The sequence below is a fragment of the Dipodomys ordii genome, unplaced genomic scaffold, assembly GCF_000151885.1.
Source record: "Dipodomys ordii isolate 6190 unplaced genomic scaffold, Dord_2.0 Scaffold3, whole genome shotgun sequence".
Taxonomy (NCBI): domain Eukaryota; kingdom Metazoa; phylum Chordata; class Mammalia; order Rodentia; family Heteromyidae; genus Dipodomys; species Dipodomys ordii.
Window position 1 is genome coordinate 18730144 of NW_012267219.1, and position 18884 is coordinate 18749027.

Genomic DNA, 18884 nt, shown 5'->3' on the forward strand with positions numbered 1-18884 from the left:
GTGTGCACATGTACATATACACATATATATGTATGTTACAAACATAAATATAGAGAGATAGATAAAGAGAGTTAGTATTGAGGCTTGAATTTGGTGCCTGGGTTTTCCCTTAGCTTTTTTACTCAAAGCTGGCACTCTACCACTTTAGGCTCAGCTCCATTTCTGGCTTTTTGGTGGTTAATTGAAGATAAGAATTTTGTTGTTGGGGCTGGGAAGGTGGCTCAGTGGTAGAGCGCTTGCCTTGCATTCATGAGGCCCTGGGTTCAATTCCTCAGCACCACATAAGCAGAAAAAGAAAAAAAAAGCCAGAAGTGGCACTGTGGCTCAAGTGGTAGAGTGCTAGCCTTGAGCTAAAGAGCTGAGGGACAGCGCCCAGGCCCAGAGTTCATGCCCCACGACCAGACCCCCCCCCGCAAAAAAAATGTTTTATTGTTGCCTCCTACAATGCTTGATAAGAAATGTACTCATTACCTTGCTCATGTAACTGTAACCCCTCTGTACAGTATTTTCACAATAATAAATCATTAAAAAAAGAATTTTATTGATGTTCCTGCTCGGGTTGATTTTTAAACCCAATCCTCAAATCTCAGCCTTCTGAAAGTCAGGAGTGAGCCACCAGCACCTATGTTCATATTGTAAAACTTAAAAGTTTGTATTTTAAAACTTCAACTGGTCATCCTGGTTTTTAAAACACATTTTCATAAATGATATTTGTATCAGTAAATTTCTAATTCTTACTCTGAATTCTCTCTATAAACAGTTGTGTTGACTTCCATGCAGTACTGATAAAATTACCTGCAGTGTCTTGCAAGACAGTACAAATTTAAAGCCACTACAAATTTTACTACCCTTCCCAATACCATCTACCCATGCCCTCCAAATATGGATCTTTCTTTGGTCACCAAGGCTCTTACTCAGTGATTCCTTTCAAATGCAAATTATATTTTCTTAAAAAATAATGGGACTTATTCTTATAGTAGCATACCTCACACACATACATAATCGATTCTCAGTGACAAGTGAATCCTATGTTAGACCATGAAATATACTTTAATCCAGAACATTTATTAAAACTACTAAATATGCCCCTTTTTACTATTCCCCATAGCACTCCTGTTTGTGGGAGTGAATGTTTAGCAAATCTTTGTTAATGTTCTCCAACATTTGAGGTAGAATATTGATAAATCAGCCTTTAACATATTTTCTACTACTTTTTGTTCTAGTGCTTTGACTTTTGGTTTCTGGAAGATGGACCTTTTTATTTTTTTCTCCTTTCTCCCTAGCTAGCTTTTCCTCCTTTGCTGACTGGACCTTATACTAATATTTTTTTTTAGTTTTAGGAGATCTAGACCTGTTATTTTCTATTCTTATCAGCACACATGCTGAAGAGATTTTACCTTTCTGTAAGTGTCCTTGTGACCTATAGCTTTAGAGTCTACTTCTAAGCTGAATGTTCTCCAGTCACTGAGTGAAGTCCTGAAGCTTAATCTAGAACTCTAGGTCAATTTCTTTATTTAATAAATTGATACTACTAGACATGCATATTATTGGACCTTCTCATCCTTGAATTCCTTTTGTCTTCATAGCAGATACTATTATTATTTGTCTGCTTGCAGAAAATGAAAATCATCTTCTCTCTGCCAGTGACTCATTTCGACAACACCATCTAAATAGGTCCGGTCTTCATATGCATTGCTATTGTATGACTCCAACCCTTCCTTGCTTGCTAGCACTGTGTGAACCAGGCTGATCACCTAAACTGTTACATTTGTATTAGAAAACCTAACAGATGAGTCACTTTTGTGTTTAAGCTGCCAATGAGTTCCCATAGCTTAAATGATAAAATATAAATTCTTTAGCAAGTTTAGCAAAGCCCTGCATGATTGCTTTCTACCTAATACTTTACCTTTATTACCACTTTCCCCCTTTTTTTAACCTACTACTCACATTACACTGTATTTGCTACCTAAAAATGGAAAGTAAACTTTAGCCCTATGTCTTTGCCCAACATTTTTTATTTGGGTGGAATGTTCCTCCACATCTCTCTTCACATGAGCAGAAGATATGTATAGATTTCTATTTAATTCTAATAATTCTTGCTCAGAATAAATTTCCCTGACCATTCAATCTGAAAATATCTAGGTAGCAATTTTATATAACACTATGTTATAACCAACAGTTAACAATTACCTTATCTTTTTCATTTTTTTTTCATTTGATTTTAGAGAATACCTTGATCACTGCCATTTCCTATCACCTTGAGTCATGCCTGGTACTAGTAGATAATCTAGGTATTTCTCAAATGAGTGAAATTTGTTGGAATAAGCTACAGTAGGTAATAGAATAAGCTACATACAGGTGATAGTAATAATGACAGTGCCATGAAAAGAAGAGAGACATATGAGAACTGGTTCATTCTGGAATCAGTTAATAAGAGTCACAATTACGGACCTACTGATTTTAAAAGAAATGAAATGAAAAGGATTCTTGAGATTACAACATCACTAAAGCTAAGGGTTATAGTTCCCTTAGCTAGTAGCAGTAAGTAAAATTACAAAGGCAGATGTGATAGAAAAGTGGGACATTGATTGAATAATAAATGTGGAAATCACAGGAACTGAAGTAATTTGGAGTCAGACAAATACCATTTTGAATGAAGTTGGCTACTGGTAGATGATTGGGAGTGATGAACCCTTGGCAAGTTAATAGAGCATGTGTCCTCTATAAAGGGACCACATTATTGCTAGCTAGTTATTATCCTACAGACAGCCCACGCTTTTAAATCTTCCGACGTTTCCAGGGAAACTGGAAGATTAGGCACTTTTGTGTGAAAATATCCCATTTCTTCTTTGCAACTAATTTTTTAAAAGTTAAAAAGATGTAGCTGCTTTATCTAAACATGCCAGATCAAGCCAGTAGATACCTCATGTTAAAATATATCTATGCAACTTGTGATAGGAGAGATTCTGCCTGCTTCCCATAAGCATGCCATTCAGGGAGTACCTAGTCCTGCCTAATAAAGTAGTCGTTCCAATGTACCAGCTCTTATAAGCACCCTTTAAGTAATTACAAAAATGTTTATTTAGCACACAACAACATCTAAAAAGGCAGTGCTGAAACTAACAAATATTTCAACTTTTGAAATTATGTCAGTGAATTGAGTCCTTTGACCTAAGGAATGAAGAGATTTTTTTGCTTTTTGCCTCTAGTTGAAGAGGCAACTAATGATAAGTGCCCAGGCTGACCCATTGTAACAAGGAGGCATAGAAGACACTATGTTGAAAAGGGACTTTACAACTTCAGGGTGGGGAGGAGTTGGGGAGGTGAGGAGCGAAGGGATGGTAGGGGAAAAACAAAGGAGGGGGTAACAATGCTCTATAGGAAATATATCCATTACTTTACTCATGTAACTGTAACTCCTCTGTACAGTATCGTTACAATAAAAAAATTAAAATATATGCTTGAATTTCTAAATCTCCTAATTATATGGTAAAGGAAAATTTATATTTATTATACAATGTCAAGGAGAGATCATCTGAGATTGCATTGATATAAAAAACAAACACTTATGTGTATCACACATATTACCACATACATATATAACATGTGTGTACATACACTGCATATATAATCTGTTGTAAAATAACATTACTAAATTAGAGAAGCCAAGTAGTATAAATCATAAAGAGCTGTAGTAGTTTTTCTTTTCCTCCAATCCTGAGGCTTGAACTCTGGGCCTGGGCTCTGTCCCTGAGCTCCTTGTGCTCAAAGATAGTGCTCTGTCACTTGAGACATAATACCTTATCTGGCTTTTTCTGTGATTAATTCGAGGTAAGAGTCTCACAGACTTTCCTGAATGGGCTGACTTCAAACTACCTCAGATCTCAGTCTTCCGAGTAACTAGGATTATAGGAATAAGCCATTGGCACCCAGATTCAGCAGTAGTATTATTTTTAGTAATCAAATAATGTTTACATAGTTATTGTGCATATCAAATATTAACATTTGGACATTTTATAAGCAAAAATTCATTTGGATAAAGAACCTTAGTGAACTATGTATTATTCATTTATTTCTGAAATTGGCTTTTATTTTATGATACATCCTAATATTTTTTTAAAAGCCTGAAGATAAGTATAAAAGCCTCTAAAATGCCTTGTAGTGTAAGAAATATGCTATTTTTAAACTCTGAGCTTATGAAGAGAGGAACAAAACTAGGAATCCAGGGAGCAAAGTAAGAATATAATGAGAATTAAATTGAGTTAGTCTCTGAATCTGAATCTACAGAGGTACACTAGAGTGAATAAAGGAAACAATATTTGGCAAACTCGGGCTAACATTCCCTTCCTCCATATACTCTGATCTGTGTAATGGAAGCCAAATTGTATTTCTCCTTGAGTTATTTGCATAATAATAATCCTTCTTCATGCTGTGTATATGGAGATACAAAGTAAAATTACAAAAAAAAATTTAACTTGAAATATTATAATCTTGCCCATATTTTCCTCCCTTCTCATTTTTCCGATTATTCCTATACTCAAAATCAGTTTCACTTGGGCAAGAGTTGGGATGTAAAATAGAAAGCTGTTAAAAATTTGTGTGGTACGCATAATGTCAGCATTGAGGAACTGTACAACTTTAAAGAAGTGTGGGTATGAAATTAGTATGGAATGATGAGACTCTTGTGATGTGCATCTCCTGTAGACCACCAGGACTGGAAGACTGCAAGAGAGGAAAAATTCCTGAGGTAACACTTAGGTTGTGAAAACCACAGGATACCATACTCATGAGGAATTTTAACTACCCAAACATCTGTTGAGTTAAAAAAAAATTCAACAAAACATGCCTCATCAAAGAAGTTTCTAAGGAATGTAACTTTATCATCTCAGAAGAAGAAAAGCCAAAGGACAGAATACCCCTAACATTATTTAAAATAAGAAAATGCTGATAACATATTGAATATATTGAGATATATTCAACTGTCTTAATCTATGCTAAACTGTATAATAATGCACCTACAATGCATTACTACAGCAACATAAATATAACTTCTCTTTTCTATGAAAAAACCATTATTTAATGAAAGAAACCATGTTAGACATAAATAAGAAACATATTTCAAGACATAGCAAAGTCTATGAGTGACAGTGCATTTGTAGAATGATTCTCTGTCTATTACCTAAGAAAATCAGCACAATTTATTCTTTGAATGGCGGTTATACTTCCATAAAATTAGTTAGAAGCTGATGAAAGTCTTCTAAAACATCAACTAAAGGCACCAAATGTGTGATTCAACACATCTACCTCCCGTGGGGCAGGAATATTGAAGTTATTGATCTGATCACTGTAGATTTTCAGTCACTCTCCCTATTACCACTGAACCCAAGCCACTGCCAGTGTTTTAGACTTTTATGATTCTAGAAGTGATTCTTATTTGTTCTCACCCACCACAATTCAATACCTGAGACCAAGTTGAATTTACCTTCTATATTCCTTTTGTATTGGTACTTATTTTCTTTATTTTGTACATTTTTAATTGTAAAAATGCTGTACATAGGGGTTACAGTGACATGAGCAAGGTAATAGGCATCTCTTAGCATTTATTTCCTAGATTACTGTAAAAAGAAACTAAATGGCCTGTCAGTTCCTATTTTCTATCTTCTAACTCGGCTTTTGAATACCATTTTGAATGACCACGTCATTCCTCTGCTGAAAATATTTGATCATTTTCTCTCCATATGTAAAAAAAATTGTTTCTTTGACAAACATTAGGATATTCATTTTGGGGGTTATATTCTTTTTTATTAATTTTTTAATTGTGAAAATACCGTACAGAGGGGTTACAATTACATGAGCAAGGTAATGGGTACATTTCTTATCAAGCATTGTTGCCTCCTCCTTTGTTTCCCCTTCCCATCCCTGCCCTCCCTTCCCCGCTACCCCACCACCCCCCGCAAGTTGTAAAGTTCATTTTTCTTTTTTCCTGTTTTAATGTTTTTTTTTAATTGTGAAACTACTGTACAGAGCGGTTACAGTTACATGAGCAAGGTAATGAGTACATTTCTTATCAAGCATTGTTGCCCCCTCCTTTGTTAGAGCAGAGACCTCTGAGAACAGTTTTCCTTGCATTCTGGTTTCTACACACCATTTTATACTGTGTAGTGCTTGAATAGTGAGTGATCTTTTTTTTTTTTTTTCATTGTGAGAATACCGTACAGAAGAGTTACAATTACATGGGCAAGATAACGAGTACATTTTTTTTCTTTTTTTTTTTTACGAGTACATTTCTTATCAAGCATTGTTTGCCTCCTCTTTGTTTCCCCTTCTCATCCCTTCCCATACCCCTCCTCGCTCCCCCTACCCGATTCTCCCCACCCCCAACAAAGTTGTAAAGTTCGTTTTTCCACATAACGACTTGTACATCTCCTTGTTGCAATGGGTCCACCTGTATCCCTATTTAAACGATTTGTTTTTGCCCTTCCCCTCCACAAATTATACCGACATCAAATACAGTGAAAACAGGGGTTATACCGTGGGGAAGGGACATACAAAGCAACAAAGAAATATCTTATAAATATGTTAAAAGCAATAGCAAGGAAGAAAAACCATTACATCTGCATCCTTCATGTTCTAGAACCTTTGCTTTGCTTTCATACTGTTCTTCTCATACTCCTCTTTTGGAAACCAGCTATTGTTCCTTTTGTTTTTGCTTTATATTACTTATATCCTTTGGCAAGCTTTAAATAAATCCCCTATTCTATTCCCACTTCCCCAAACTAGCTTCTAAACTATAAAACATATCGTATTATAATTATTTATCACTTATTTTTGTAGGATTCTGAGTTGATGAGAAAAATGGTCTGCTATCATGCCTTACGAATGTTTCAACTCTGCCTGCATACCTATTATTTAAGTCTGGGGTGAGGGCTAGGACATGGCTCAGTGATGGAGCACTTGCCTTGCATGTAGGAGGTCAGGCGCTTGAAATCTTCCACTGTGAAAAGAAAAGAGACTTTTTATGAGTATGGAAGGAAGGCATTTGTCTTTTGAGAAGTATTTCAATGTAAAAATCTCCAATTTGAAAATAGCTTATATGAATTTTCTTTTATTTTTTGCATGTTTTTTATTGCAAAAATACTGTACAGAGGGGTTACAGTGACATGAGCAAGGTAATGAGTACATTTCTTATCAAGCATTGTTGCCTCCTCCTTTGTTTTTCCCCTACCATCCCTTCCCTACCACCTCCACACTTGCCCCCCCCCACTGAAGTTGTAAAGTTTATTTTCAACATAGTGTTTTGTATTTCTAATTGTTACAATGGGTCAACCTGTATCTTTATTTAAGCTTTTTGGTTTTTTTTCCTTCCCCTCTCCAAATTAGAGAAGTGTATATACAAGATGCAGAGTACCAACATCAAATACTGTGAAAACAGGGGTTATACCATGGGGGAGGAATACAAAGCAACAAAAAAATCACATGGTACCTTATAAATACGTTAGAAACAATAACAAGAAAGAAAAAAAGATATTTGTGTCCCTATCTTGGGTTTCATTTCGCTTAACAACATCTTCTATGGTCATATATACATAGCTTTTGGCCTTTTCTGCTTGTCTCAGACATAGACTAGTTATTGCAAATAAGGGAAACCATGGGACCTATGTTTCTTTGGGCCTGGCTTACTTCACTTAATATAATTTTTTCCAAGTCTTTCCATTTCCTAACAAATGGGGCAATGTCATTCTTTCTGATGGAGGCATAGAATTTATATATATATATATATATATGTATATATATGCATATATATGTATATATATATATGCATATATATATATATCACATTTTCTTGATCCATTCATCTACTGAGGGGCATCTGGGTTGGTTCCACCTAGTCCCTTTATCTTTCAAACATTTGCCTGATTACTGTCAAAAAATGAGTATTCTCCTGCTCAGTTACTATCCATATATGATATACTCAGCTGTTTTATTTCACCAAATCAGTCTATTTTAGACTGAGAATTAGACTGGGACTTAATTTTGAGTTTTCTTTTTATTAATATAAGAAATGTGAATTACTTCACAGAGAAAAGATACATGCACATAATATATCTAGCAGGATTTAAACAGTGAATTAAATCAATACATGTCTATTTTAAAATGAATTAAAGCGTTTAAAATATCTAAATGGTTTGTTAAAATAGTTAAACAAGTTTGTCAGATGGTAGGAGCAATCTTACTTCATAGTCTATCCAGAAAAAAAAATAGAATGAAAAAGAAGTAGACTAATCTGTGCAATTGGTGTAGCTTGATGTACCTGTAGCCATATTGACTGCCTGCTCCTGAGTTTCTCCACAGACCTCACAGAAGCTGTAATGTAATCCTCTTGCCACTCTTACTAAGGGTTGTAATCATTGGTCATTAATCTGAAAGGCTGTATCACTACTTTTTCCTAGAGCATGTTAGTATTGGTTCTTAATTTGTTCTTAAACTTGAACTACAATCTTGACTCTCAACTGGAGTGGATGCTATTTGCTTAATCTCGTGCTCCGGGTAAGATTTGCAATGTAAGGTATGGCTAGAGAATTTGCTTTCTTATGGCATCCTCAGTGATGCCAATGCCACTGGCCTGGAGACCATATTTTGGAAACCACTGTGGTACAAAGTGGTTGCAAAAATATGATGCAATTCTAGGAAAAGACGTGTTCTCCTAAATCAATAGTAAAGATAGAATATTTTCATTCCTGCTTAACATAGCTAGTAAGTTCTGTTTTTCTTTCTTTTTTAGTGTATTGTTTGAGGTTTTGACATTATTTTCAACATAATCCAATGCGAAATGAGTCACATACCAACTGTGTTAAGAATCCAATGAGATGATTATGTAATAAATCAGTGTGAACTTCCATGAATCATTCTCCATCCTCATGAAGCAGTCTAATCTGATAAATTCTTAAGCTTACAGAAAATCTAAGTGTAAATCAAACTTAAACTATCATAGAATTATAAGAAATATTTCACATATTCTTTTTATATATTTCTATTGAAATACCCTTTTAACAATGGTATTCCATGCTGGGCCCTGAAGCTACTGCTATCTAGGGAAACATCCAGCATTAGTGTAGATGAGCCAATGATCACAGAGCCATAACCACTGAAGAGGTAGGTCTAGAGATGTTCTTGGAGTGCAGTAATATGAAAATGTAATTGTTGAGCTTCTTTTGTGCCCATGATGCCCTGAATTCTTTAAAACCCAAGGAATTCACCCAGCTAATTATATTTTCTCTGATCTCTAGCGACGTCTAAAACTCAAAGCTTAAATTATCAACCCACAATCCTCAAAGTTGTTAGTACTGTGTAACTGAGTAGCAACAGAGCTCTTTACTTTGTGGTGATAGTCTGTAGGAATCTTGTGTTCTCATAGGTTCTGAAACGAACAGTCAGAATGGTATGCCTTTTAAATAAACGTTAAAATGAATTTATCTGCAAATAGGCAAACTAAATGTACAGAGCTTAAGATTTTCTCTCTTATGAATGACTGTTAAATATTTTAATTATTTTATGTCCATTCTCTAGGAAACTCACCATTGGATGGTAAATTAAAAATCACACAGTATGTTCTATAATGATTTCTAGCATTAAATTATATTTAAAGAGATTTACAGAAGGCAAAGTTGGTAACAAGTCTTTAAATGTGCCTATTCTCAAATTAGAGTGTTAGATACATCAAAATTCATTGGTCCTTAATGAAGTGACCCAGACTGGAGGACATTCAAACTTTTTACATGGGCTAGGCAAAATGATGGTCTATCCAGACTCACCTTTCAACTAATACACTTAGCAGGGAGACACAGATGGATGGGAAAGATGACCCTGACCCACATAAGACCCACATTCCTGCGCAAGGATAGAAGCATGATAATCAGGAAATGATGGTTGTTAGTTACAGAAAATGCATTATTGTGAAAACCAGGGGAAAAGTGCTTATGAGAGGAAGTGATTGGATTATGGAGAATGAGAGAATAAGGATAGATCATTCCTACTGAGTAAATTGCCGTGATTTATAAGAAAAAGGGTATAGTGATATCTTGGCCCATTACTGACCAGATTCATTTCACAAACAATCTTAAATCAGAATGTGACAGTTTATGGGGAGACAAACAAAGCTTCCCTAGGATGCTTATGCGTTACAAAGCTCTCAGACTGGTGGATTCCCAGCCACTCTCCCATCACTTTATCCCCCTCAGCTTCCTTTATTTGGCAGTGGACATTCATAATTGTAATTTTGCATTTTCTCTTTATGTGACTCTAGTAATAGATTACTATATACTATGGTCAAAGAGTAAACAATAATAATATATATGGCCATGCATTTTTGGAATTTTGAAAAATTTCTAGAGAGATTTACCTAAAACAATTACAAGTTTAATGAGTTTATAAATACACCTGGAGTATTTAAATGTTACTAAAATAATGACATGCTGTTTTCAGAATAGATTATTATTGGGTGTTCTAAATTTTCCTTTTAGATCACATATGAATTAATCAAATAATTATCTCTCATATTTCAGTCAGAAGCATAGCATTATTTATTGTTACATATATATAGTGTTATGTTTAATTGTTTGTAGTTCATTTGGACTTCAAAGTTCTCATCTTTCAAGGACAGAGGCTGATAGAACACATGCTAAGAGAAAATACATTCTAGGAGAAACACTTGTATAACAGAACAGGCAATCTTATTATTAAGTTTACTGAACATGTAAGCATAGGAAGAAGGAACAGAAACAACAACTTTGAAAAATTTCCCTAAAATGACATTTAAGCACAGCTCAGCAAGGTGCTAAATAATTCACTTTTAAAACATGATTTATCAGTGTATGGCACATAAAATATTTAGTAGAATGCTTAGATGTGTTGTGAGTGGCATTTTCCTCTCAGCTCTGCATGGGGTAGCAGAGTTTGATTGCAACTATGACAGGAATGATTGCAGGCTTGACATTTTACTGTGGAAGGCAAGAAGCTCAAATAAGGCATGATGCTGATTTTTGGCTGCCCTACACACCTATTTGCAAGCGCAGGTTTTGGGAAATAGTTTGGCGTCTGTACTTAGTGATATTCCAAAGGCACATACTGTGGAACATACTTGTGGACATAATCCTCTGAAAAGATTTTAAAATAAAAGCTACCATACCATCTCTATTGTAATGAAAGTTCATGAACTTTCCAAGGAAAGTTTTCAGCAAAATTTTCATAATCATATCTGGGCAGCAGGCAGGTGATTTCCCATTGGTCTGTTAGAAAAAATTGAGTTTAAAAGTATAGTCCTAACAGTATTGAGTTGACCCTATAAAGGTCCATGAATCAGCTTTTCCCTGGAGATGGTCTTTCCTCTTTTGGTCCTATTAATTTGGAGTGATCTTCACAGTATAAGTTGGATATTAAGGGCTCATACCTGTAATCCTAGCTACTCAGACTCCTGGAACCTATAGGATTAAGGTTTGAGTACAGTACCCAAAGAAAAAGCTAAGAAACTCTTATTTCCAGTAAATACCAGACTGGAGATATGTCTAAGTGTCTAGGTGGTAGAGCATCAGCCATGTAAGAGTGCAAGTGACCAGTTCAAGCCTTGGTACCACCAAAAAAAAAAAAAGCACAGTCTATCAATCTATGGTGGCCTGTTCTAGTTCATAATAATTAATGATGACATTTGTCTTTTTGTCTATGTTACCTTGTTAAAAAGACCTTAGCAGTAATCTTAAAGACCCTATACAATCTGTCCCTCATTTCCTCTCTAAATTCCACATACATTACATCTCTTGGGAAATCTTTTGTAATGATCAGGAAAACAGTGATGAAGACTGTCATTGCTATTAACTCCTTTTTAATTGGTTCTGTGTACTATATCAGAGACAGAGTAATTTATAAAACAGAATCTTATTCACACTTCCAGAGGCTAATTAATCCAAGATTGAGGCACCAGTATGTTTGGTTCCTTACGGGAATAGTTCTTCTGGAAGGGTGGGTGAGAAATGCTGTGTCTTCAACTGGGAGAAAGAAAATAGGCAAGCTAGCTCAATATTCTGAGGAGCCTCTACTCTAAGGGCCTCAGTCCCATTCATGAGAGGAACAGACCAAAGGTCTAAGATCTCACCTTTTTTTTTTCTTTTTTGATGATACCGGATTTGAACCCAGAGCCTGGTGCTTGCTAGGCAAGCACTTCACCACTTGAACAATTCCCCTAACTCTTCTTTAAAAGTTACTTTTCAGATTGAGTTTTTCATTTCTGACTGGGGCTACCTAGAACTAGGATCTTCCAGATCTCTACTTCCCAAGTAGCTAAAATGACTGACCTGAGCCACTGTACCCATTAAGTGGGTCCACTTCCTCATGACATCACAGCACAGCACGATTCCAGCAGAAAAATCCATAAGAATCTTATTTCCAATGAACTACCAAAGAGCTGGAAGTCGAGATACAGTTCAAGTGTACAGTACCAGCCTTAAGCGAAAAAGCTAAGGAAGAATGCTAAGGCCATGAGTTCAAGCCCTAGTACTGGCTCACGCGTAGACATGAGTAAAACTCTGTGGATGCTGTCATTTGTGTTTGTGACTTAGCACAGAAGTGTTCCTAACTCCACACTTCTGATTGCTGGAATCTTCTTCGCCTCCAGAGCCTACCCTAGTCCTGGCTTCTCTGAGTAGCTTATATTGAGTCTTGGTTCCTTCATTGACCTGATAGATCTTTGCCCTCTCAGTACACTATTTTTAGTAAGTTCTTATCTTTACTCTTTTTTCCCTTTTGTATTTTCAAGGTGATGTACAGAGGGGTTACAGTTACATAGGTAAGGTAATAAGTATATTTCTTGTCAAACTTGTTACCCCTTCTCTCCTTTTCTCTCCCTCCCCCTACTGCTACCCCGAGTTGTACAGATCATTTCAAACATATTGTCTTATGTATATTGCTGTTGCATTGGTTCCCTCTTGTCCTTTGTCTCACCATTCTGTTGTCCCCTTTCCCTTCCCTAATTCAAATAAACGTATATACAATACCAGGGTAACAAAATCAAATACAGTGACAACAGGAAATATACCACAGGGGGCAGAACATACAAAAGAAACAAAAAAATCACTTAGTATATTAAAAACAACAATTATAAAGTTTGTTTTTCAACATAGTGTACATCTCATTGTTACAATGGGTCAACCTGTATCTTATTTAAGCATTTTGTTTTTTCCCTTCCCCTCCCCAAGTTAGAGAAGTGTATATACAAGATGGAGGGCATTGACATCAAATACAGTGAAAACAGGGGTTATAGCATGGGGGAGGAACATACAAAGCAACAAAAAAATCACGTAGTATATTATAAATACATTAGGAACAATAGCAAGAAAGAAAAAAAACACTTGTGTCCCTATCTTGGGATTCATTTTACTTAACATCATCTTATCTGGCCATACGTACATAGCTTTTTTACAGTAATGTAAAGAATTTGTTTGGAATCCTGATGACTGTAGGATAGAGTTGAGGCTATCTAATAATAGATTTGTTGTACAAAGAGGTTATCATTCAGCATGTCAATCTGAGTATAATTCATCTTGATCAGTATCATCCCTTTCATCGTTCTCTTCCTCCCTCTCAACCCCACTCATTCCCTCAATGTTCCTACTTTCATAGGATATGCATTGAATATGATTACTGCATTCTCCCCTCAACCCTTCCTCTTTTCATAACAAAGACTATTTTTAATTGTAAAGATACTATACAGAGGGGTTAAAAATTACACGAGTAAGGTAATGAGTACATTTCCTATTGAGCATTGTTACCCCCTCCTTTGTATTTCCCCTACTATCCTTTCCCTCCCAACCTTCCCAACTCCTCTTGCCCCAAGTTGTAAAGTTCATTTTCAACATAGTGTCTTGTATGTCTCATTGTTACAATGGGCCATCCTGTATCCTTGTTTCAGCTTTTTATTTCATTTCCCTTCCCCAAATTAGAAAAATGTATTTACAAGATGCAGGGCACCAGAATTAAATACAGTGACAACAGGGGTTATACCATGGGGGAACATAGAAAAGAAACAAAAAATCACATAATACTTTACAAACAACAGCAACAAAGAAAAAAAGTCTTATGTCCATATCTTGGGGTTCATTTCGCTTAGCATCAACTTATATGGTCATGTGTACATAGCTTTTGACCCTTTCTGCATGTCTGGTAAGATTATCCTAGAAATATACTAGTTCTTGCAAATAAGGGAAATCATAGGACCTATGTATCTTTGGATAATTCTAATTCCTTTATACTAGTTTCTGTTTCCAACTCCACCCCTTTTTCTTTTTTAAACCATGACTGGTAATTTATCTGTTTTGAAATAAAATAGTTATCTATTTAAAAAGATTTATTTTAGCAATTTTGTACTTCCTTTTCCACATACTCTTTCAAATTTAAAAATCATGTGTTCATGATTTTAATTAATTTCTCTTATGAAAAGTTCTTGTTCTGTTGTAATGAGTTTTAAAGAATTGGGTCTTTTAATTTTCTAATGCCTTTAACATGTTGTAAGTTAATATAAAGCACTGTTCATTTTTCATGTTTTTTTCTGTTATTATACTGCAGAAATTACTTTTTTCTGTAGCAGATAATTGATTTTTCTCTTGACACAGCTCCAGATGGTCCTCCTGAAAATGTGCATGTAGTAGCAACATCACCTTTTAGCATCCATATCAACTGGAGTGAACCTGCTGTCATTACTGGACCAACATTCTACCTGATTGATGTCAAGTCGGTAAGGCATGACTTGCCTTCACTAATAGATGGTTAGAGAACATGCTTATAAGTTTGGGAGTCAGACTATTTGAATCTGAGGCTTGTTTCTGTTACCAATTAGGAAATATGTTTAACTTCTTTGTTAATACCTATATTAAATTGTATAGGCACACACACACACAGGCACACACACACACACACACACACACACACACACACACATATCCACCTACTTCTATCTATCTGTCTGTCTGCTTGCCTGCCTGCCTGCCTGCCTGTCTGTCTACCCATCTATCTATGTATCTATCTACCTACCTACCTATCTACCTATCTATCCATTTGGAGATTCTGAGTATTTCTGCATAAAGAACTTAGAACATTTTGACACATAACTAGTGTTCAATGCTTGTACAGTTTTAGTCATTTAACTATTACACTTATTCTCAGGTCACAGATGATGTATGGAAATAAGTGGTTAATTTTGATTTAAAATATAGTGGAAAGGGACACAGAATAGCATGAGATGGAGAAGACCTGGGAGGAAACATCTCTCAGATAGGAGAGATGTTCTCACAGGAGAAAGCACTTGTCTAGTAAGGGTAAAGCCCTGAGTTCCATACCTCATTACTACAAACAAAAGAAAGCAGTGCAGGGCTGGGAAGGTGGCTCAGTGGTAGAGCGCTTGCCTTGTCTGCTTGAGGCCCTGGGTTCGATTCCTCAGCACCACATAAGCAAAAAGAAAAAAGCCAGAAGTGGTGCTGTGGCTCAAGTGGTAGAGCACTAGCCTTGAGCTGAAGAGCTGAGGGACAGCGCCCAGGCCCAGAGTTCAGGCCCCACAACTGGACCAAAAAAAAAAAAAGAAAAGAAAGCAGTGCAGCCATCTCACAGGATAACATTCAAAAGAAAGAGAGCAACAATGTAACATGTTGCAGACTTCAGGTTTATATTAAGGGCCTCAATTAAAGAATTAAAGCAATGAAGGGGTATAAAATCTATTTTACAGAATGGTTGCTCTGGATAGTTTCTGTGCTGTGTCTGGGATGATATATTAGGGAAACGGGAAACTATCTGAGTAAATAGATGAAAAAAGCTAGAAGAAAGGAAATATAGTAACAGAATGGAATGAAAAATAATTTAAATCTGTAAGATTTGGCAAATGTCTGCCCATTTGTGGTGATGAGGAATAGATGAAGGATGTTTGTCAGATAGATGACTGAAATTCATGAGGAGGCCTATATCTGTGGAGGGAAGAATGAATATGGTGCCAGGCATTGAGCCTGGAAAGCTTTGGCACCTTCCACATGAAAACCAAATTCTTTTCTTCACTATCTCATGGGGCTTGAACTCAGGGCCTGGGCATTGTCCCTGAGTTCTTTCACTCAAAGCTAGTGCTCTACCACTTTCAGTCACAGTGCCACTTTCAATTTTCTGGTGGTTTATTGGAAGCACAAGTCTCACAGATTTTAATGCCTGGGCTAACTTTGAACCACAATCCTCAGATCTCAGCCTCCTGAGTAGCTAGGATTACAGGTATGGGCCACTGGCACCCAACTCGCAAACCAAATTCTGTGTCTGTAATGAAGGATTGTTAGCTGGTAAAAGAATGGACAAGTGCTTTGACACTTGTTGGGGATTTTCTGGGCCCAATGACCATTCTCTTTTAGGTCATCTGATGCATTAAATTAAGCAATTTCAGGACATTCCTTTTCTTCTTTCCTTCCTTTCCTTGCCTGTCTCTCTTGTTTTGTTTTATTATGCCATTATGCTCTTCTCTAAATGGAAATTCATTTGTCTCAAACAGTCTGTGTTCATTCAAAGAAAATTTAATGGGTTACCTATGCGTTTTGTCTAAAGGCAAAGTCTGAGTTCCCATTCATTCTCTAATTTCTGTCCTTTCTTTTAGAGCATTATCTGTGAATATTTTAGTACATTATTAAACTGCCACTATCTTTGAGTTAAGCATTAAAAGCAGATTACATAATGGTGAAACTGTGCTATATCGAATGAAAGTCACTTCATTATGGAAAATAGTTATCTCTTACAATTTGGTTGTACTTAAATGAAAGCCAAAATATTTTAAAAATGACTCTGTAATCTCATTATAAATACAGATCTTAAAAATGAGCATGGGGAATAAAAGAGAGAAGGATGGGAGAGTAATTAATATTTTAACTACTGATAAATATGTTGCTTCTTCATATGCATTATCTTACTCTATTGTACATTCCATTATTGTACACAGACATTGTTGTTGCCTTCATTTTTTTAGAACAAATGTGTCCTTACTTGTTAACTATTTTTTTCTCATAGGTAGATAATGATGACTTTAATGTTTCCTTCATAAAATCAAATGAAGAAAATAAAACCATAGAAATTAATGACTTACAAATATTCACACGGTATTCTGTGGTGGTCACTGCATTTACTGGCAATGTCAGTGCTGCATACGTGGATGGAGAGTCAAGTGCTAAGGTCATCGTTACTACTTTAGAGTCAGGTGAGGGGGGCTTTGGTCATTGTTGAACGGTAGTCGAGACAACTGTCTGTTTTTCTTTTTTTTTCTGTTATGACTGAAGTTTGGTCAGAATAGTTTTCCTTTATTTTTATTACGTTTTCAATAGCATAGTAGTTTAAAATTCTGGAGAATTTATATCTCTTCTTTTTCATAAAGAAAGAGGGAAGGAAAGGAGGGTAAAAAGAAAGAAGATTTGAAAGAAGAATGGAAAGAGAGAGGAGAAAGGAAATTGGCTTTTTCATAAAATTAAATTTCTCTTGTAAAAGGCTACAAGACTTCCATTTGCATCCCCAGGTCCCCTTAAACTATAAATGTAAAAACTCATGTGAGTGTTTGACTGCTAATAATCAGAGGAGTTCCTAACAAGGAAAAGAGGGGCCCTATGACCTACTGGCAAATTTGTAGGTCTCATGACAATAACTAATATTTAGAGCCTGAAGTTCCAATGAGCAATCTTAAAGGAATACACAGTTATCTCACAAAAAGGAATAATACTGAGACAAAAATGCCTGCAGGAATTTATCTCATCCTTGTTTCTACCAGATTTCTCCAAAACTGTATATCATCTAAAAATGATCCTTGGAGAACAAAATGTAGAGTAATGGGATAGACACGTGTTAAGATATATAATATGCAAATATAAATGAATTTATTAGTATATATATTCATGGGAATCCTACAAAATATGAAACCTGAAGAAGAGCCAGATTGTTGAGATTCCCCTTCCATAGGGGAAAAGTAAATGTGTGAAAGAAGGGGGACTGTCAGCAATTTTCAAGGACCAATGTTTTTACTTTTTACTTTTTTATTGTCATGGTGCTGTATAGAAGGGTTTCAGTTATATAAGGAAGGTAATAAGTGCATTTCTTGTCAACCTCGTTATCCCTTCCCTCAATTTTCTCCTACTTTCCCTCCCTCCAGCACCCCTCCAAGTTATACAGATCATCTGTCTTTCTTACTGTTCTTCACCCTACCCTATGACATATTGTTATGAATAAATTTCTAAAGAAAATTCAAAAGGTTTAATGACACTGCAATTGACACCTTTGAGACAAAATGGAATTATGGAGACTATTCAGTGCTTGTAAATACAGAAACAAATGAATGGTACTCACCTGTACTTTTATGAGCTTACCAAATCTGCTAAGTCCTCAAAAAATAAACTTGACCTTACCTAACAGATTATTTTGTCAAATGTCTACCACCCAAAAGGCTACAACTAAAATTCCATTTTGGTTATTTTTTTCTGTGCTGTGATTTGAATGTTGATTCAATTAATACCCTCACTATTAAGTAATGTGGGATTTACATTCCAGATCACATTAGCATGGTTGTTTTCTTCCCATCATCAACTAGCATGTTTTATGATGTAACTATTTGGAATATGTCAGGATCTATATACAGAGTTTCTCAAATTCCTTGAATAGGGCCTGAGTGAATCCTCTAACTATAACCAATGGACATCAATGGGGGAATTGAATCTCCCAGACTTTCAGATTCCTAATGTTCTTTGACAACAGATATATCATTGGAAAGAGCAGAGGAAAGAATGTGTTGCTATAGTTAAGTTATTTAATTGGTGAGCTATGTATAGGAGATAAAAATATTT

The 18884-nt window shown here is 35.7% G+C and overlaps 1 protein-coding gene across 1 annotated transcript in view; it reads left to right on the top strand.

Moving 5' to 3' along the window:
* Ptprq (protein tyrosine phosphatase, receptor type, Q) overlaps positions 1–18884 on the top strand; it is a 168776-nt gene that overhangs the window by 97377 nt on the left and 52515 nt on the right. The window contains exons 27-28 of the mRNA XM_013020306.1: positions 14658–14779; positions 17071–17257. Of these exons, the coding sequence (XP_012875760.1) occupies positions 14658–14779; positions 17071–17257 (309 nt within the window). The remainder of the gene's footprint in view (positions 1–14657; positions 14780–17070; positions 17258–18884) is intronic.